We start from the raw sequence: 21,791 nt of genomic DNA, 5'->3' as shown, positions 1-21,791 counted from the left end.
AAGGAGGATGGGTGGGCATGAAATATCAATTTATTTTGCCGAGTGTATTCTACCTGACACTCGGCGAAAATAGTATTTGCCGAGTGTCATATAGGGGACACCGCAAATTCGTCGACCCGGCCCCACTGCACAGTATCGGGCCGTAATGAAAATTAAAAAAACAATGCCGAGTGCCCCAGATCTTAGCACTCGACATATCTATACTTTGTCGAGTGCCCCCAATCTTGGCACTCGGCATACTCCTTCATATGCCCCTAATGGCCCGCACCCCCGGCCCTCGCCCTCGCACACACCACACGTCGCACCACATGCCGCCACCCCCCGCCCCACCGCGCCCCGCCGCGCCCCACCGCGCTCGGCCCTTCACACACACGCCGCACCGCACGCCGCCACCCCCCACCGCCTCCCCACCCCACCACGCCCCGCCATCGGCCCGCGCATCGCTCTCCGCCGGCTGCTCCCGTCGGCCGGCTTCTGCTTCTCCCTCCCGATCTCCCGATCCAAAATCCCTTCTCCCTGCCTCCCGAGCCTAGCGCGAGACCTGCCCCGCCCCCGAGTCCCCGAGGCCGCGGCATTCGACCGTGAGGCGGACGGCGCCACTGTGGACTCCACGACCACGAGCGTCGCCGCCCCCGAGCGTCGAGGCCAAGCCGCCCGAGCGCCGGCACCCCGCCGGCCGTCGCCCCGCCTGGGCCTGGCGCTGGTCGCCGTCGCCGAACCTCTGCGGCACCCCCACTGCGGCGCTGCGCCGCGCCCCGCGTGATTGAGTTGCTGAGGTACTGACCGAGCAGGCTGCGCGCCGCCGGAGACGGCCGCCGGGTGCGCCAAGCTGCAGAGCAGCGCGCCAGCTCCCCTGGACCGGTGAGTGTTCTTTTGAAGTTCTGAGCTCTCCCAAATCGTATACCCTAGGGTCTGGACAGTGAGCACTGGACTGTAAATTTGGGCTTAGGGATTGTGTATATGGGAAATTGGTGTGTGATTCATTATTATTGGTTAAGGATTTGTTCTTGCGAATAATATGGGAAATTGGTGTGTGATTCATTATTATTGGTTAAGGATTTGTTCTTGCGAATGAAATTGGAGCTAGAATCACTGATTTGAAAAAAAGTTAAAGCATGAGGCTTGGTTGCTAAAATTGCTAACTGTCATCTGTCAGTAAATATATTATATTACTTTAGATGGCACTTCAAGCATCTTACTAGCTGCAAACCAATGATAGTTTCAATTTAGAATTCTCTATTACAATTTATCCATTTTCATTATTTGTTAGACTGTTAGCAGATACTTTCTGTTTAAAAATAGCTATTTCCTATTGTCATTTGTTAGCACCTCAATTTTGACTACAAATCTGCCAAAACATTACTATTCTGTCAGGATAACTAAAAACTCACCTGTTGGGGGAACTCGCCTGTCTCTAGCTGCATGTTGATCAATTCTCTTGCGGCATGATATAATGGTATTGGATCGCGCTCAACCTGGCCAGGACACCAAATATCAGATAATGCGATTGTCCCAAAATAATAACACACACTTATGAAACTTGTCTCATATAAACGAGCACATTAGTATGCCTTCCAAGGAAAAATGAACAGACCTGGTGAGAACTGAACAGAGCATTCTTCTAGCTTGTGAAGCTGTGTTCAGGACCTCATAAGCAAGCGTGAGCATTCTTCTAGCTATAAATAATAGATGTACGAGAACTGTACATCTATTATTTATCATTATTACTATCGGAAACAGTAGAATTGCCGAGTGCATTCTTCTGGCCGAGTTGCTGTGTTTTTGCAAGGTATAAGATGTGCATGTGGTTGTCGGCCATCGTGCTGTTTGTTTGGTGTGGATGTGGTTGTCGGCCATCGTGCCGTTTTATTTGTTGTAGGTTTTGGAAGCCTCCTCGTGCAGGGGAGATGCTGCCGAAATTTAGATTTGACACTACTATGTTCCTTTTATTGTAGGAGAGGCTATTGCAACGTCCTCGACTCGTCACTTTACAGGACAGCAAGGTGAGGCATAAAAGACCTTTCTTTCCGTATCATGTTCGTATATCACGTAACCTAGCTAGGCATCTCCCGATCGAAAGAGATACGATTGGAAATATGCAGATCTTTGCATATCTATAACCGTATCTGTTTCGAATTGTCCACGTTTTTTGGACAGCCCGAGGATGTATAGATCCGGTTAATTTCCATGCTCTACTCCGATCCGTGATAGAGTTTCGACAGCATCTCCCTGTTGTTCTCCGGATACACAATCTCCCTTTCAAGACGTGTATTTGGAGAACAACGAGGAGGTGCTGCCGAAATTCTGTCTCGGATAGGAGTAGAGATGGAAACTAACCCCATCTATACATCCTCGGGTGGGATTATGACCTATCTTCACCTATTAGATAGTATAGGAACGTGTAGATGCAACGTGATTTTTTATATTACTCGCTGATATGCTAGAGGATGGATGACCGTGAGTGGATATACACGGGCCACTTTAGTCAGAGTTCGTGGACCAAAGAATGGATTGACAAGACCAATGCTTTCTTGGAACGGGCATTTGCAAGGGTTAAAGGAGCTAGTGTCACTTGGTGTCCCTACAGCAAATGTGCAAACACACGTCGGCAAACCAAGCTGGTCATGGGTAAACATCTTTGCAAGAATGGATTTACGGCAGACTATACCAGGTGGATCTACCATGGTGAAGTCGATCGTGGGAGAGACGAGGTCGTCAGACAACGCATCGAGGAATATGATGGGGATGCCGGGGTAGGAGACATGTTAAATGACTATCATGAAGCACACTTCGATGAAGGACGTAGGGAGGAGGAGCCAGAGGCTACCGCAAAGGCGTATTACGACATGTTGTCTGCGGCATAGCAACCCCTTCACGGGTATTCTAAGGTTTCTCAACTGGATGCCATTGCACGCCTAATGGCCGTGAAGTCCCAGTTTAGCTTGAGTCGAGATGCCTTCGATGTTATGCTCACAGTTGTTGGCAGCCTGCTCCCGGATGGTCACATCTTGCCAAAGAGCATGTATGAGGCACAGAAACTCCTTCGTGCACTTAAGATGTCATACGAGCAGATACATGCTTGTCCGAAGGGGTGCATCTTATTTAGGAAAGAGTATGTGGAAGAAAAGTACTGTGTGAAGTGCGAATCATCTAGGTTTCTGGAGGTAGACTCTGGTGATGGTCAGAAGAGGCAACTCGCAATCCCCACGAAGATCCTACGGTACCTTCCTTTCATACCGAGGATCCAACGGCTTTACATGACTGAGGAATTCGCGAAACAGATGACATGGCACAAAAACGGACGTCGATACAATCCTGAGAAGATGGTACACCCATCCGATGGTGAAGCCTGGACAAGGTTTGATGAGATTCATCGTGAGAAAGCTCTAGAGGCTCATAATGTACGTGTTGCGCTGGCAACAGATGAGTTCAATCCTTATGGAATGGCGGCTGCCCCGTACACCTGTTGGCCCATGTTCGTTATTCCCCTCAATCTCCCCCCTATATATGGCCATCGGGCCAGCCCGGCTCGGCACGGCCCGGGCACGGGCCAGGCACGGCCCGCTGGTGTCGGGCCGGCACAGCACGCTGTGCCCCCCCGTGCCGTGCCTTACCGGGCCTCGTGCCCCGTTGACAGCCCAAGCACGGCCCCTCGAGCTGAAATTCGGGCCGTGCCGCCCGCACAGCCCGGCCAAAACTTGTGGGCCGTGCCAGCCCACAACCCAAATTGTAGAAAACCACTCATCAGATTCTTAATCAACAGCACATTCATAATTTTGACAAGTCATTCACAGAATCACAAAAACAACTTAACTATTTAACAACTTAACAGCAAGACTCAAACACAACAAAAGACAGAGATTTAAAGATAGAAATGAGCTGTGTGCAATGCTGCCTCATTAAAAACCTTTTTGGGTAAAACTCACCCTTGTGAGAAACTCCAAAAAGGGAAAAAGAGTGCAGCACAGCTCTTATAATGTTCAAATGTTCACAATACAAATACCAGATACAAGCATTATGTCTCAACTCTCAAGCCTCACAGGTCTCAATCTCAACTCTCTCAAACTGAACTCTCAACTCTCAGCTCTCAGGTAGCAGCAGAAGCAGAAGCAACAGAAGCACTTGCAGATGTGCTAGCAGAAGGAGGCCCAGATCCATCTTCAGGAACATCAAGATACAGATTCTCAAAGGACTCTGCTAGCTCTTGGTTGTTAGCAGAATGTTGAAGTCTTCTATCACCCAGCTCCCAGTCCTTGATGCAAGCAAGCATCTCCACATGTTCAGGCAGAAGTCTTCGGCGTCGCTCCTCAATAATCCTTCCTATTAAACTGAAACATGATTCTGAAGAGACAGTAGAAACAGGAACAGCCATAATATCTCTTGCCATTATAGAAAGAACAGGATAGGTTAGTTTGTGGTCACGCCACTAGAGAAGCAAATCAAAATCATCCTCATATACAGTGACATTGTCACTATCAAGATAAGTTGTGAGCTCACAAGCAACAGAGGCAGCAGATTGAGTTGAAGTGGAGACAGAGGCAGGGGGAGGATGACCAACAACAGCTGATGATCCAGGGCCGCCAAAGATCCTTCCCCATGCTTGTTTCCTCTTACCTGAGTTGACTGCAGGATGTACAGGCCTTTGAGACCTTGTAGAACCATACTTGCTGTCATACTTGGCAAATAACTTGTAAATTTCAGTTTTAACATCAGCATAATATTTATTGTAATCAACACCAATGTTCTCTTTAAGTATTACCAGCACATTAAACAAACCTCTCAACTTAGCTCTAGGATCAAGAATGAAAGCAATAGAATATAACAGAGGTATATTTTCCCAATACTTAAGATATTTAAGCTTCATAGGATAGACAACAGTCATTAGATTTTGATCTTTTTCACTTTCATGCAAATGATGAGCAATGTCAAGCATATGGTGCAGAATTAGTGGACTAGTTGGATAGTAAACACCAGATAGAACACATGTTGATTCATAAAATAATTCCAGGAACTCCAATATCTTGGCAGCAATGAGCCAATGTCTTGGAGTCAACAATGTGCAGCCAAAATTTGCATTAATGAACACAGAAAAAACCTCCTTGTAAGGTAGCAAGTGTTTAAGCATAAGGTATGTAGCATTCCATCTCACATCCATATCTAAACCAAACTTTCTAGGTCTAACACCCTGAGCATTGCAATAATTCTTAAACATGGCAATTCTGTGATTAGATGAATTTAAGAAGTTAATAGCAGTTCTAAAATCCTCTGTGTAAGTTTTAAATCTCTTTAAACCAGATTTCACAATTAAATTAATGATATGGCAAGCACAACGCTGATGCATAAGATTATATTTACGCTTATTAGGATCTGATGAAGTAGGTGTTGGATCAGAACCTAAATAACATGCAAACATGGGTGTCAAAGTCTCCATTGCCTTAGCATTGGAGGAAGCATTGTCTAGAGTAACAGAATAAATCTTGTCAATCATACCAAATTCCTGAACCACACAAGCAATTTTTTCAGAAATGTTCTCACCAGTGTGCTTCACCTCAATCAACCTGAGGCCAATTACCTTTTTCTGTAGCTCCCAATCTGCACTCGCATAATGAGCAACTACACTAATGTAGTCCTCCTTAGCATTTCCAGACCATATGTCAGATGTCAAAGCAACAGATGATGCACCAGACAAAACATGATTCTTAAGCATATTACGACGTTCAGTAAATAGAGCACGAAGGTCTCTAGTGGTGGACTGTCTAGACACCCTACGAAACCTAGGGTTATGAGCACGTTGAATGTACTCCTCAAATGCATCTGTATCACCAATACCCAAAGGCAAATCAAGCCTAGCAATCAATCTGCAGAGTTCAGTTCTAGCTACCTCAGGTTTATAATCCCAGTTATGCACAGAACCATCAGGATTGTAAGATAGCCTAGATTGAACCCTATCACGTTGATCAGTTTTCTGCCTACAAGAGTTCTGGTGCCTCTTCAAGTGACCAGTGCCAGCACTAGATCTAGCAGACAAGGTTGACTTACACATTTTACATTTAGCTTTAGTGCAAATCTGTACTCCATTCACAGTCTCAAATATCTCTTCAAAATCATCCCAGACAGGAGATTTACGCTTACCAACCTTACCATTACCAGCAGCAGCAATAGATGGAACAGAGCCGTTGGAGTTGGAGCCGACCGGGTTCGCAGACGCCGTCGCCCCTTCACCACCGTCGCCGTCTCCGAGATCGACACCGAACAACGCAGCAGCGTCATCACGGATGTCATCGTCATTCTTGCCCTCAGGGGCCATGCCAGGCGGAAGCTCGCCATCGTCTTCAGCCATGGCCGCCTCTCCAGCACCGTACCTCAACGGTACGGGTGGCCGCCTTGCTCCTCGCTCTATGCCGCAGCTAGAGCTTGAAGCATCGGCTACCGACCTGCGAAGGAGGAAGGAATAGATCAGTTAGAGATCTCATCAAAAAAAGAAGAAAGATGGGGATTAGGGTTAGCTGGTTAGGGTTAGGGTTAGGTGCTTACCTTCGCAACCGGAGCCCGGTGCCGGAGAAGAAGACGACGACGGCCCCGCGGCCAGAGAAGACGACACAAGGTCAGCAAGGACGGCGAGCGGCGGAGGAGGGACAAACAGGGTCAACAAACTCACATAATCACCGAGATCTAGAGGGGAGAAAGGTAGATGGAGAAGGGAGAGGTAGAGAGGGTGAGGAGCACGCCGGCAGCGGCGGTTCGAGGTCACCGGAGTCGGGGTCGACGACGGCACAGTGGATACGGTCATACGGCGAGGCGAGAGTGCGAGCGGCGGCTGCGGCGCAGTGGACTGGAGAGTGGAGAGCAGGAGAGGAGAGGAGTCAATCGAGTGATTTAGGTTTAGGGTTTGTGAGGGGCGCGGGCGCCGGCTGCCTGCCTGCCTCGCGCTTATATGGCAGGGGGAGGCCGGGAGGCCAAAGCGCCGTTGGCCGCTGGGCCGCTAGCAGGCCGCGCGGGAGCCGGGAGCTGCTGCCAGGCCGACCTCGGGCCGACGGCTTATTATCGTGGAGGGCCGTGCCAGCCCGCGGGCTTGCGCAACGGCCCAGGCATGGCCTGTAGCTGCGTGCCGGGCCAGCCCGGGCCCAGAGACCCTCGTGCCGGGCCGGACTCGTGTCGGGTCAAATTAGCGGGCCGTGGGCCGGGCTACCGGGCCTCGGGCTGCATGGCCAAGTATACTCCCCCCTAGCGTCCTCTTTCAACGACAGAACATATTCTTGTCGTTGATAATTCTAGAACACCCGGGGAACAATATGAGTGTGTACATGGAGCCTCTGATTCATGATTTGGTCCATGCTTGGGAGGAAGGGGTATGGATATACGACCGAGCTACAAAGACAAACTTCAAGATGCATGTTTGGTACCAGTACTCCCTGCATGACTTGCCGGTATATGGGATTTTCTGCTGCTGGTGTGTTCACGGGAGGTTCCCATGCCAGGTATGCAAGGCTTCTCTGATGTTCATTTGGTTGACGAAGGGTGGCAAGTATTCTTCGTTCGACAAACATCGACAATTCCTCTCTCCTGACCATCCATTCAGACTAGATATCAAGAACTTTACGAAAGATGTCGTAGTTAAAAACCATGCACCGCAGATGATGACAGGAGCCGCGGTTCGTGCTCAGTTAGACGCTCTCGAGGTCAATAAACAAGAAGGTGGTTTTGTGGGGTATGGCGAGCAACATGCCTGGACTCAGAAGTCGTGCTTGTGGAACCTCCCCTATTTTGATGATCTTCTTCTTTCACATAACATTGATGTAATGCACACCGAAAAGAACATCGCCGAGGCAATTTTGGATACAGTCATGGACATTCTCTGTAGTCCCACGGTGACCATGCACAGCACGCTGGCCTCGCCCGGCCCACGTGCCGGTCTTAGTCACGGCTTCTCTTCCTCCTCTGATATACTTGGCCCAACATAACAGTACATGCAGGATAGTGCCCTAAAGAAGAACAAAAAACATTTACTGACTGTGAACATTATCAAAAGATCATAATCGACAGAAAACTATTGGTTCTTGCTGCCATCTGTGTATAGAAAGAGGTGGGGACAGTGGCATCAGTAGGTTATATAGTTATGTAATTTGGGGAAAATTTAGAAGGCACAATAAGAAGTTTAGTTTCAGGGCACAGACCTAGCATTAAAGACTTCAGGAAATGCTCATCTTCAGGAAACACCTGCAGATTTTTTGACTTCAGCAAGAACCCAACAGCAGCGTCTTCGAAATCCAGTAAGCTGCCAAACTTAATAAGCTCAGCGAGCGAAGGGATCTGATCCGCCATCTCAAAGAGCAGGCCTTGAGATATCTCCTCTGCAAAGTAGGTCGCAAACTCAATCTTTTCTTTGTAGCTGGGCTCGCCATCGCTACTCTGCATGTACAGCTTGGAATCCACCCTTTCCCACCTAAGCATTCGGCTGGACTTCACATCCACAACCTCTCCAGATGACAATCTTACACTATACCCCACTGTGATTGGTTCATCACTCTCTTGGACAGTCACATTCAGAAGGCAAGAAACCATCCTGTGCCTCTCTTCAGCAGGAATATCGAGAGCAGGATCAGCGAGGAATGAGAGAATTATTTTGAGTAGACCAACCTTGATCACCTTACTTGGATCAGTTGTTCTGAAATGGTAATTGTCTAAGGTGAAGGCATCATTCTTGGTGACTGCCTTGGATATAGCTCATTGTGTCTGCAAATAGATTTGTTTTTTTTGATAAAAATTGCTTTTCATGGACCGGCTAGTATTTTACTGCTTTTCATGGACCAGCTAGCTAGCTACTCGCTGGTGGACCAGCTAGCTACTGCATTACATCTGCAAGTATTTTACTGCTTTTCTTGATATGCTGTAGATGCACACCTTTCATTCATTTTGCAATATGAAGTCTAACACTGTTAAAAAGGAAGCTAACACTGGTTTCGAATACTTCTCTTTGGTGCAGAATCAATCGGCGGCATCAAATAATCAGTCTCAAGACTCGGATTTGTCGCAGAGGTTCCAAGGGCCTACGCAGTGATTGCATTTGCATTTGTGGCTTATTGTGACTTAGTTGTGACTTGTGATGATGGTTTATTGTAAATTGTGATGATGGTTTATTGTGACTTGTGATGATGGTTTATTGTGAATTATGATGATGGTTTATTATACCTGTGACATATAACTATGCCTGTGATGATGTTTTATTATGAATTATCATGGTTTTTTGTGAATTGAGAGGGGTCCGTTATAGTAAAAAGGGGGGGGGGTCTTGGTCACTTTGCCGAGTGTAACACTCGGCAAAGAGATGAGTTGCCGAGTGTCAAGGCAAAACACTCGGCGAAGAGACCATTTTCTGTCATTGGGAACCTTCTTTGCCGAGTGTTTTGAATTTGTCGAGTGTATTCCAATGGACACTCGGCAAAGTGACCATAAAATCTGACCGTTGCTCGCTTGTTTGCCGAGTGTTTTAGGCGTGACACTCGGCAAAGTGTCTAAACTTTGCCGAGTGTTTTCGTCTTGGCACTCGGCAAACTTTAGAAACTTTGCCGAGTGTTTTCGTGTTGACACTCGGCAAAGTTGAGAAACTTTGCCGAGTGTTTTTGTCCTGACACTAGGCAAACTTGAGAAACTTTGCTGAGTGTTTTTCCGTTGTGCACTCGGCAAAATCGACGTCACCGTTCCATCCCGTCAATTTTTTTTTGCCGAGAGTTTATTTTTGCCGAGTGTTTATTGACACTCGGCAAACTGTTTGCCGAGTGCCCGATAAAAAACACTCGGCAAACTACTATTTGCCGACAAATCAATGCCGTGTGCTGTATGCCGAGTGTTACACTCGGCAAAGTATTTGCCAAGTGTTTTTGGGCCTTTGCCGAGTGCCCCTGGCACTCGGCAAATCTATTGTATCCCGTAGTGCAGCAGGCTTGGCTGCAAATGACACATTCTAGAACCTGAAATTAAGTCATTTCTACCATTTCTACCTGAGGCAGCAGGCCTAAGTTAAGTCATTTCAATCATCTTTTAAAAGCATCCTACTAAAGATATTAGCAACCAAATTGAGAAGCAAAGGAGAGACACTGTCTAGCTTTCATCTCTTCCATGCCACCACTTTTCACTACCAGCCCTAGGTTTTGCAGTTACAAATGCCAAAGGATACTTGTGTTCAAAACACATGTATTAACACAATTATAAAGAAGGATATCTAACATAAACCTCCCAGTAAAATTGTCCAGACAATGTTCAAGAAGGCTATCTAACATAAACCTCCCATTAAGTTGTCCAGTAAATATTAGGAGCCAGATCTTAACATAAAGGCATCTTAGCTGAATGAAAGGGTACATCTCTTTGCAAGTTTCCCATCATGTCCAATATTATGAGCCACTTAATCCACCTCATCCACTTATTTAGCAGAAAATTCTTAATCCACTTGGGATCCACTTAGCAAGAAATGGTTAATCCAACTAATACACTGTCATCCTCCACTTAGCATGAAATCTAATGCTAACTGACAACAAATCTAATGCTAACACAAGCATCCTACTGAAGACTAATAATGCCACCTTCTACTGCATGAGCCAGCAGGCCTGAACGAAATTAAGTGATTTCTATCAGATTTTACAAGCATCCTACTGAAGATATTAGCAACCAAATTGAAAAGCAAAGAAGAGACACTGTCTAGCTTTCATCCCTTACATGCCACCACTTTTCAAACCTAAACAACACAGATTTTCTAGCCTCCTCGATTCCAAAGTTCAATTAAGCAACAAATTTCAGCCATATCTTGTACTACGATTGATTTCTCTCTTGGACCTATGTGTTACCTATATAGCGATGAGGTGATTGTTCAGAGACCAATGTGTGCACAAATTTGATCAGGCCTCCTGCGAAATGGATGGATTGGCTTGCTATTATTGCTGGAGGGGCATTGTTTCCTTATGTCAAACATAACCATCCAACTGATTTATGTTTCGTGAACAAGTTTGAATATATGTGGCACGCAGCTGGTACACTGATCCAACTGATTGAGATGGATCAGCTTTATATTCAATCGAAGCCATTGTGAACAAATCTTGTCATAGAAAACTATGCATTATAAAGATCAGAGACGCTTTGTGTAGGTGAGCAACGAGACACTATATTGGGTCCTGTAGTGGTGATTGTGTGTTGGATTAGAACTAGAAGAATTTCCCGCGAGTTGCTGCAGGATTTCAAAAGATAATTTATGATGAATGAAGAAAATGCACCCTCAACCTTAACTTATAGCAGCATCTAGAAGCAATGCTTCTGTTAACTTCTGGCAGCATCTTTTAGAAGTAAAAATGTAAAAGGAAAATCAAGAGTTATATAAGGCTACATTGTTGCCTGTGCCGAAAGTTGGCTATGTTGCTGAATATCGATTCTATAGTGGTGTGTGGTGAGATGAGACCTTAGGCCCATGCGAAGGTCCTTTCTCCATCGGAGCTCATGGCCTCAGACTGCCTCTCTAGTTGCCACCTATGGCACACTGTCATACGTCTAACCGAGGGCCCAGGAGGGGGCCCAGGCCAGCTAGGTCTGGGCTGACCACGCCACCAGAAGGGGGGCATGACCAGCAGAGGGGCGGCCTCCCGCCACGCCGCCGACATCCAGATCCGGGAGGATTAAGATTAGCTTGCTTGGAGGATAAGTTAGATTGCTTAGGGGCTAAATCTCCCAGGACCATAAAGACAGGGGCTATATAACCTTTCAATCTTAAGCAAGAATAGAACAGGCCAAGGGCCTTCTATCCCCTCCTCTCCCTCCTAAGCCTCGGTCCTCTTCCCTTGCGCCTCTCTCTTCCCTCCCCATAGCCAATGCCTACACCTCCCCCAAACCCTAGCCGCCGCCACCCAGCGCCCCCTCCCCACAGGGCTCTGACACTGGTATCTCGGAGACTAGTTCGATCCCAGGCCGCTACCATGGCTGACAATGGCAACAATGGTGACTTCAAGGCTACCTTCAACAAGCTCGTTGCCGACCTCCACTAGCAGTTCGACGACATCAAGGGCGAGTTCACCTCCATCAACAATCGTCTGACGATGATTGAGCAATGTGACGGCCCGACGGAGCCTGCAGCGGCTGCTGCTCGCGCCGAACGCGAGCGCAAGGCGATCGCCACCAAGCTCGAGGTCGACACCAAGAAAGCAATGGAGGACGCAGGACGCACCTTCCTCAAGCAGCAAAAGGAGGCATCGCCATCATCTACAATCCCTAAGATTGTGGATGATCTGGAGGCCAAGCTCTTCACCAACACGATGGAGGGCCCCAAGACCAATCTACCTCCGTCGTTCCCGTACCAAGGGACACTGCCAGGCTCCTTCCCCGTCCTCACACCACGCCTCCACAAGCTCAACTTCCCCACGTACGACGGCAAGGAAGATCCATTACCATAGATCAACCGCTATGAGCAGTTCTTCAGAGGTCAGAAGACTCCGGAAGCGGAGCAAGTCTGGTATGCTTCTTACCATCTGACAGGTGGCGCGCAGCAATGGTACATACGCCTCACGCAGGACAAGACGGTGATGGATTGGGCATATTTCGCTCGGTGCGTCAACAAGCGCTTTGGCCACCCTACTTGGCGCAACCCCCTCGGCGAGCTTGCTTCCCTTCACAAGACGGGAACCGTCGACGACTACACAGAATGATTCCTGGCACACGTCGCTCGTGCCGGGCCTCTCGATGAACAACAACAAGTGAACATCTACACCGTTGGCCTCCTCGAACCCCTGAAGACCGACGTGGAGCTCCAGAACCCACCTGACATGGAGATGGCCATGTCTTTGGCGAGGGCGTATGAGCGACGCCTCGCTGTGATAGCCGACTCCAACAAGGCACCATCTTCCAAGCCAGCATTACGGGTGTTGCCCCTAAAGGAGCCCCCTTCGACACCACCTTCATCGACCACGACATCGTCTACACCACCGACTCCTCTGTGCCCGTTAAGCGCCTCACCGTCGAGGAGATGGCAGAACATCGACGCTCTAGGCTCTGCTTAAACTGCGATGAGCCGTTCACGCGCGGCCACAAGTGCAAGCACCTATTCGACATCATGGCTGTCAACGACTACGACAACAACGATGATGATGCTAACGTCGACAACAGCCTCCTCATGATGATTGGGACGGGCCAATCCCCGGTCCAGGGACGCCCATCCATGTACCTGGCGGGGGTGGTGTCAGGCACCAGCGCCCACATCCTTGTCGACACGGGCGCTACACACAACATAATCGACATCAACATCGCTTGCCTCATCGGCCTCCAGGAACAGCGCATCAACACCGCCATCCTCATCGGTAGCGGGAACGAGGTCCCCTACTGCACTGTAGCCTTCAGTGTACCGTTCGGCATCGATGCTGACGTCTTCGATATCGACGCCTACCTCCTCGACATCGGCAACAACATCGACATCATCCTCAGCACACCTTGGCTGGCCGGCCTTGGCCGCGTGACCTGGGACTTCACCACCATGCAGCTGTAGTACGTCCGCAACGGGCACCTGCTCAACTTCACCACCGAACAACGCCGACATGCTCTGACAACAGTACTTGCCCTACCAGCCCCTCCGTCGATCGAGCATGCTACATGGGCTACCGCGCTGCCTCCACCCCACAACATCTTGAGTCGGGCGAGCCCAGCCCGCCACCCGAATGCTCTCGACTACATCGACACCACCGACACCATCTTCGAACAACTACACCAAGCTACTTTTTTACAATAGGAGCTTCGCACCATCGCCATGGCCATAATAGATGGCATGGCCGCCCAGGCGTGGTCACTTGATCAAGGCCTCATCTTCTTCGATGGTCACCTCTACCTCCCGGTGGCATCATCGCTCCTACCTAACCTTTGCAGGTTCTACGCCGAGGTGGTTCGGCCAATATGGAGCTCCTGGCCCTCGGCGCCCACCCTCCATCGAGGGGGGGGAAACACAATGGAGTACCGACGAGCATCCTGCTTGGATGCCCATGGCTGTAGGGGTGCCCCATCACGTCAGCAATGGTGGTCTTCCTCGACAATCTCAGTCGTCTACTTGTTCACGTCGGCAGCGTCCACATCGCCCTCCGACCCGACTCCACCGCACACCGTCTTTCGCCAGGTGAGTTCGACTTGGGCTCCTTCATGTTCGGCACCATGCTCAACTTAACGACATCGCCATCAACATGTTCGAGCGCCACGGTTTGGCGCCGCGTCCCTGCCTACCTCACCCCTGACATCGACAATCGCATCCACAACTTCGTTGCTCCGCCAAGAGAGATGGTGCACTTCACGTTTGGAGCAGCCATACCACGACCTCTACTTGTTGCAGCTCGCCAGACGACAGGAGCTGGAATGAACACGAGCGCGCACCTCTACTTCTATGGCTACATCGGCAACCTCCTCTACTACTTCAAGTTTTCGCCTACACGCACGCGAGAGAACATCATCGTCGCCGACCCCGTCTACGGCCGTATGCTTGGCCGCATCGAGGCCATCCTTCCCGGCGAAGCCTTTCCACCGGCTGGCGTCGACGACTGGACCTTACTTCGTCACGAGGACGCGCCGAGTTGAGAAGGGGGGTGGTGTCATACGCCCAATGGAGGCCCCCCACAATGGAGCAAACGGGCCAAGAGGGGCCTAAGGAGGGGCGCCAGGCACCTCCACCAGCGCGTCCTAGGAACCGCGTGCACCCAGGAGGGAGGGCGTCGTCGCTGTCGTCATTATCCGAGTTACCATATTGAGTCTACTAGAGTTTGGATAGAGTTTGGTTAGTTATGGCATGTGCCTCCCTCTCCCACGCCCCCTCAGCCCTAACCGCCACTTCCACAGCCGCCGTTAGCCCCCTCCCCCAACACGCCTCTTACACGCACCCTCGCGTACACCTTGAGCGCCATGTACCTCTGCCTAGAGATGACCTTTGTGGGAACCTTCTTTGGTCATCCATTAGGGGAGATCGCCTTTGCCCACGCTAGAAACCTTCGCAAGAATTCTCCCTTGATGACCTAACGACCCATTTAGAGAAACAAGATGATGGGTTATTCACATTCTGAACCTGGCCACGGGAAGCAAATGTACTGGCCTAGGGCAGGCTGAAGATGTGGTCCCTGACAACCAACTCCTAGAAAAAGTCATAAACTAAATAATTTAGTGACCATTCATTGTAGAAGGGAATATTTCTTCTATTGGGAAATCGTTTTTAGGCGATCCGATAAGTTAATCACCCATAGAAATCGATTTATGGGGGTGTATTTTTATAGACGCTTGACTGCTTGAGTATAAGGCACTTACAAATTCAGCCTATAGAAGCCGAATTTTCTCTGCCACTAAAACATGATTCTATAATAGTGTGATATTAAACCTTCGCCTTTTTTCCTAATAGGCCTTAGAAATGGAATCAGACACCATGAGATCTTTATCTACACCATTTTTTTTATTTTAACCACCAAGAATTCAGTGGTACCTGTTGCAGTAGACTTTTTTTTTTGTGTCGGTTGATATTAAATTTCTAGTAAAGTTGTTACTCCACTAGCAGCTCACTGCGACTTACCACGAAGTTGAAAAATGGTAAAACAGCTAGTCTTCTAATTGTTGATCTCGAGGAAGTGGATGTGGTAGGATCATCCAAATGCAGAAAATGATCGATGACTCCGTCTCTTCTGGAGTGCTTTCCAGAGGGGGTGTGGCGCCGCACCTCTGAAAATATAAACCAAGGCAGCCCAAAATAGAAACTAAACCAGGCAAACCGGTTTTAGCCTAAACCATTTGCAGTGGCGGACGACAATGTTAGAATGAAAACCATTACATTTTTCTATATCGATGCTCAAGATAACATATTTGAAGGTGGTACTTCCAACTTACACAAGCCATAACACTACTTATTTAGCGATGATTCAAACAAAACCATTAGCGATGGCATCTCTGAATTAAAATAGTTTCTATACTTGTTAACAAAATTCCAGATTTTTTTTTTTTTGTCAAAATGAACATGTCGTCCCTTTCTGTCTAATACCAGTAAGTGATCTCTGGAGTAGATTTAGGACAAGTTGCTGCTCACTAGGTGTTCAGATCAGAACAAAAGCAACCCAAATCAAAATAATGACGCAACAAAACAGCCTAATGTATTACAAGAAACTTCTTATAATGTCAGACGGGTTCCCAATAGAGGTAGAAAACATAGACAAAGAGGATTGCAATCGAACTTATTGTGCGGCATAATAGTGCAAAATATAAACAATTTGTGCCATTGGCAGTTACACAGCAAATTTGCATTACTTCATTAGTTCATTCTGCATACCCCTGAAGCATACAAACTTGCTAAATATTCAGCAAAAAGAATGGTGCGTTAATATGTGCCCCACTAACTACCCACCAAGAAAAAGTAGCTAGATTCTGCTGGATTACATTTGATTTGAGAAATAATTTAGACAAAAATAACAACAAATACTACACAACACCAATACAGGCCAACCCTTCTACCTGGCGTAGCGATATTCGATAGATACAATGAAATACAGTGATGAGACCACGCTTCTGATGGCCACATAGTACACGCATGCAGCAAGTGGCTTAAGCATCTGATTTGCAGAATGCTATCAGATAATTTCTTTACAGTGCATTAATACACTGATCAGCTAGAGAAGCCTGAGATGTGCAGTATCATTCAGCCTTTTTATTTGCCATCCTGTTTTCAGCGAATGCTCAAGAACCGTAACCGAGGAATCGTCTATACATATTCTCTTGGACATTATAGGATTGCAGTCTAGCAGGCCTGCAATGAGGCACCGAATAGGGGCCCCGTGACTGAAAATAGCAATGGAGGTCACTGAGCTCCCAAGACTTCCTTCATAGAGGAGATGCCTCTGGTTTACTTCTTTTGGGGAGAAATCATCTTCAGCTTCATTATCCCCTGAAGTGACGAACTGGAGTCGGCTTTTCCCAGATTTCTTTCGTTGGAGGCTATGTCGGTTGAGCCTGTAAAGCAAATCCCAAGGAGGGCCATCTTGGACAGAATTGCTGGAGCTCTGCCGAGAGAACCCCTTCAACTCATTTTGCTGTGACAGTGTGTCCCCCATTGCCACCTTTTCTGGTAGTCTTAGGACTGTCCGGTTGAGGAATTCCATCATCCGAAACTGTACCTGTCTGAGTGACTCCCCGGACGGTGCAGAGAAATCAGGTTGGGTGCTTTCCATCAGATTGACCATTTCTGGAGTATAAATTTCGGATTTTGGGCAGCCCTCCCACTGACCTTGACTCATTTCAGTCAAAGCATCAGACAGTTGGATCTGCTCCTCTGGGAAATCAAGTTCCTGCAGGATAACATGTCATATATTACAAACTTCAACGCAGTTAAAATGAAAAGTAAATTGTATACAGATACAAATGTGCCATGTAAGTGAAGCTATAAAAGGAATGGGTGCTCCCAAAAATAGTATGCAACTGTTGTTTGCATGACATGCACACTAGGGCATTGCACTAAAATCAGCAAAACATCCATTTCAATCCCATACTAGAAAAGGATCCAATTGAAAGCTTTCATTTTTTGATACAGGAATGAGACATGTCCTAAAAAACATTTACTTGCACTTTACATCTAGATCCTAGAAATTGCTTCCACAAAAATCAAAGCTTTGGGATTCAGACTTAGAAACAGTTCTTGGCTAATACTCCACGTTCGGGTATTCATTTACAAAAAAAGGCAATCATTGACAAGGGAGAAGCTAACATGCATACAAGATATCATTAAAATATCCCAGGTAACGAACAATTGACCATTAAAAAAAATGTAATGGATTGATTTTACCATGAAATAAGCAACAGATTTAGCACATTGCAAACCAAGTCAGAGTCAAGTCTGGAAATATGTTATGATCCTTAAATAAAGAAACTAACATTACCAGCATCCAATGTTATGAAAAAACATATCATCAAATCTATAGATGGCTAAACGGGCGGCACAGCATGGCACAAGCACAATTAGGAAAGGCACAGTTAGGCATGAATATGATAGGCACGGTTAGCTAGCTGTGCCATGCCGTGCTCACCGACAGGCTCATCGGCCAGTCTAGGAACGGTAAAACAGAGCCATAACCATGCCTGTGCCAGAACGTCAGAACAGTGAGCCTGTGTGCCTGCACTGGCCTGGCAAGCCAATACACAAATCCAAGAACTCAAGAACACCAAAAGGTTCAAGCCAAATCCAAGTCACAGATCCATCATCCACACATACACAACAGCACAAATGCAACTCACAAAAATCATCATCCATACACCACATATACACAAATCACAGCCATCTTGGATCTCACCGCCGCTGGACCTCACTGTCTGCTGCGCGCCGCCATCTGATTCCGCAACGACGCCGCACCATCCAGCTGTTGACAGGAGGGGACGCCAGGAGGAGAGGGAGGGGGGAGCGACGGCCAAGAGTGGAAGGGAGCAGTGCCGAGAAGGGAGAGGATGGCCAGAGCCCAGAGGGAAGGGTAACGGCGCCAGAATGCGAGCACAGTGGCAGAAAGGGTGGGGAAACAGGGGGTTTTCAATTTTCATGAAGCGGACACTTAACAGGCCGGCCAGTAAACGGGCTGTGCTCACGTCGGCACTACAAGCAAAGGTCAAGCCCAAGCATGGCACACCTCAACAGGCCACGCCATGCCTCATGCTGCCCGTTTGACCCAGCCCTTTTGGCCATCTATAACCAAATCCGATATACAATTTCCGTATGTCTGCATTTGAGGAATAACCATTTTATGGTATAATCGTATAAGGTATTGTTTGGTCTACAAAGCTAGACTATGGTTAGAAATAACTATGTAGAAATGAGCGTCGACGGTGGACAATGGCAGGGGCTCGTGGGCTATCCCACTTGACTGCCCCCGCCCAAGCTGTTAGTTGATTTGTTGTATGTGCAGGGTCGCTTTTTCTTTCTTTACAGGCGCAAATGTATCTTATGAGATAAAGACAAGGGTGTGTGGGTGTGTGTTGTACTAAGGGTTCTTTACCCCCTATTTCTTCTTAATATAATGAAGCGCAGCTCTCCTGCGTTTTCGAGAAAAAAAAAGTTTCCAAAAAATATATCATAGCAGAAGTAGGCAAGTAGCAATGTCTCAGTTGATTTAGGCCCTGTTTGGATACTCTAGCACAGCTAGAGGTTAGAGTTAGTTTCTAGTTCAGGACTAGCTCTGAACTAACTCTAGCCTAAGAGATGTTTGGATACAAGGGTTAAAATGATAATAAATGTGCTTTCCAAATCATTGGTGCTGGTGAAAGTAGAGAGAAAACAGTGGACCTCACCTCAAATAGCCCCAACTAGCCCAAATAATCACCTCTTTGGGGGGATAGTTTTTTAGGGTGGGCTAGTTGCAAATAACCCACTCTAGCCCTCCTGTTTGGCTACTTTAGGGCTAGTTGAGCTCCAACTAGCCCAAACTAGCTCTAACCCATGGATCCAAACAGGGCCTTAGTTTCAACTAATTATCAGGAACTAAGGCAACTTATGGAACGTGATCTGCAACAGATAGGTACCAACAGAGGCTAGAAATCTTGGTGATATTTTCAGTTGAATGGCTTGCAGAACTAAACCATGCAGCAGTAGCCATCTGAAATAAGGGAACACAGTTTAAGGAACAAGTATTTGTCTTAAGAAAAAAAATCATATTATAAATGCACAATGCATGACTTTTCTTCCAGATCCCCAAGGAACATCTTCAATGAATTTTTCGTTCTACTGCAAGAAGAGCAATTATCGCCTAATAAGGACATAGTTTCCAAGGCTGACACAATAAGCAAGTGTAATAGTTCCAAGTGACACCCAATGTTTTCAGGTCTAGTCGAACCTAGTCGCTATAGGACCGACCAGGCGACTAATCGTGATTAGTCATCGACCAGGCCGATTAGTCGAGCCTAGTCGACCCTGGTCGTCCATATAATCGTCCTATGCATCAGGACATATACATACTATATATATACCTATATGTACTATATAGTGTACACAATATAGCAAGCATCAAGACTACATTAGTGTTTAGCAAGTGACTTACTTGTGGGAGTTGTTTTCTTGCCTTTTCTTCACTGTCCAACTGTCCCAAACTCCATTCCCAAACTCCATTTCTTAACTGTCCCAAACTCCATTCCCTTTCCAGCAAAAAAAAACAGCCAAAACTAGTCGTCCCACCCCTAATCGGACGACTAATCGCGATTAGGCGACGATTAGTCGGACGACCAGGCCCCTAATCGAGCTAATCGGGTCGAGGTCCCTAATCGAGCACCCAGGACCGATTAGGACGATTAATCGCGATTAATCGGACGACTTGAAATCATTGGTGACACCGTAAACAAGTGTAATGGTCTCAAATGGACATAAACAGGAATGCATAAGATATGCACTCTCCAAGAAGACAAACATCATATGCAGTAGCAGTGTAGCATGGCTGCTAGTCACATCAGCTTAGCTATGTCCAGCTTTAGATTTGCTGCTAAATCTATACTCTCGTATCTCACTCTCACCACTAGCGCTTTTTACCAAACCTACTATTTTTTCTCGGATATGGAGAAGAGCTGTGCATCACTTCACTTAAGTAGAAAAAAAAAAGCCAAATGCAAATGAAACTCACACTTGGCGGGCGCGCCTCTACGCTTTGAACTCAAACTGTCTGAGACGCTTTATGCTCAATAAAGCGGGGGAAACCTGTTCTCTAAAAAAAAGAACTCACACATCCAACACAACGCTTACACACAACAATGCACCTGGCACCAGTTTAACAAAACAGAACAGATGCCACTAAAGGATTAAATAGTGACCAGGAGGAGGACAGTAACAAGGTTAGAACACCCCTAACCTGCCCTACTACCAAACCCACTAAAATCACATAAAAGCATTGAATCTTTGCATGCAGAGCATTTCCACATCATTATTTCCTTATGTAATATAAATCGTAACTTTCTTCCACGTCGTTATTTCATTCTTTTGTTAAAGACATTCCTGTTATTCCTATGTTACAGGAAACAGCATTAATAATTTAACACTTACAGCCACTCAATTACAATTATCATTCCTATGAGATATTGTTCAGCAGAAAGCATAGAGATATTTTTTCCCAGTTGTAAATTAATTACCATTAAATTATAGAAAGGCAGCAAGATATGCTCGAAAGCTGTCTCAACAGCCATCCATTTCAGGTTACGATGCATTGGATACAACAGCTTGTCAATTCATGCTAGTGTCATGTGATGTATACTATCTGTGGGCGCATCTCTGGTGAAAATGGCACAAATATTGAAAATAGTGAAGATCCATCCAAAAGTATACTTCGAAATTTCGATAAAATCTGAAACTTGGTGCATTCATAGTTCATGTTATGATGTACTTTGTCACAAAAGTTGAGATTCAAACTCATTATAGATTAATTCATATGAAAATGAAAATTTTGGAACCCGAATTATTCATTTCTGTACGAACTAATCTAGAATGAGTTGGAATCTCAGCTTTTACAACAAAGTACATCTATGAATGACTATGGTCTATCGATATGCCAAGTTTTTTTTCCCCAAAACTTCAAAGTACGCTTTCGGATGAAACTTAACCAGTTTCATAGTTTTTAAGGCGGTAAGGCGAGGTGCGGCGCTCCACCCCCTTCCAGACGCCTAGGCGAATTAGGCGTGCGGCGAGGCAACGCCATACACATACTGTTGTTCACAATCAGAGCCTCAGAGGCACATATAACAATGACACAGATCAATAAATTAACCTCTCTTATGCAGCAAAGTTCAGACGTCAGAGAACA

The 21,791-nt window shown here is 46.8% G+C and overlaps 2 protein-coding genes across 2 annotated transcripts; both read right to left on the bottom strand.

The window, feature by feature from the left end:
* Nucleotides 1-8,106: 8,106 nt before the first annotated feature.
* Nucleotides 8,107-11,642, bottom strand: LOC136530617 (uncharacterized). The gene is made up of 2 exons (XM_066523344.1): nt 11,582-11,642; nt 8,107-8,723 (listed from the first exon to the last, which is right to left on the bottom strand). The coding sequence occupies exons 1-2, from the start codon at nt 11,640-11,642 to the stop codon at nt 8,107-8,109; spliced, it is 678 nt and encodes a 225-aa protein (XP_066379441.1).
* A 4,667-nt stretch (nt 11,643-16,309) lies between these two features.
* LOC136530616 (uncharacterized) lies at nt 16,310-18,662 on the bottom strand. Its single transcript, XM_066523343.1, has 2 exons — nt 18,645-18,662; nt 16,310-17,318 (listed from the first exon to the last, which is right to left on the bottom strand). Exons 1-2 carry the CDS (start codon nt 18,660-18,662, stop codon nt 16,644-16,646), a joined length of 693 nt encoding a protein of 230 aa, XP_066379440.1. The 3' UTR covers nt 16,310-16,643.
* Nucleotides 18,663-21,791: the final 3,129 nt, after the last annotated feature.

This window comes from Miscanthus floridulus, unplaced genomic scaffold (genome assembly GCF_019320115.1).
Source record: "Miscanthus floridulus cultivar M001 unplaced genomic scaffold, ASM1932011v1 fs_164_6_7, whole genome shotgun sequence".
NCBI classification, from domain to species: Eukaryota; Viridiplantae; Streptophyta; class Magnoliopsida; order Poales; family Poaceae; genus Miscanthus; species Miscanthus floridulus.
Note: the sequence above shows the minus strand (reverse complement) of the source record. Positions and strands in the feature narration are given on the sequence as shown.

Bases quoted from the DNA above. Each gene is read 5' to 3' on its own strand.
- LOC136530617 (XM_066523344.1), bottom strand. From the start codon at position 11,642: ATGTCGGCGGCGTGGCGGGAGGCCGCCCCTCTGCTGGTCATGCCCCCC. The intron at 8,724-11,581 runs GTCAGCCCAGAC...AGACACAATGAG, and splicing joins GCCCCCCTTCTGGTGGCGTG to CTATATCCAAGGCAGTCACC.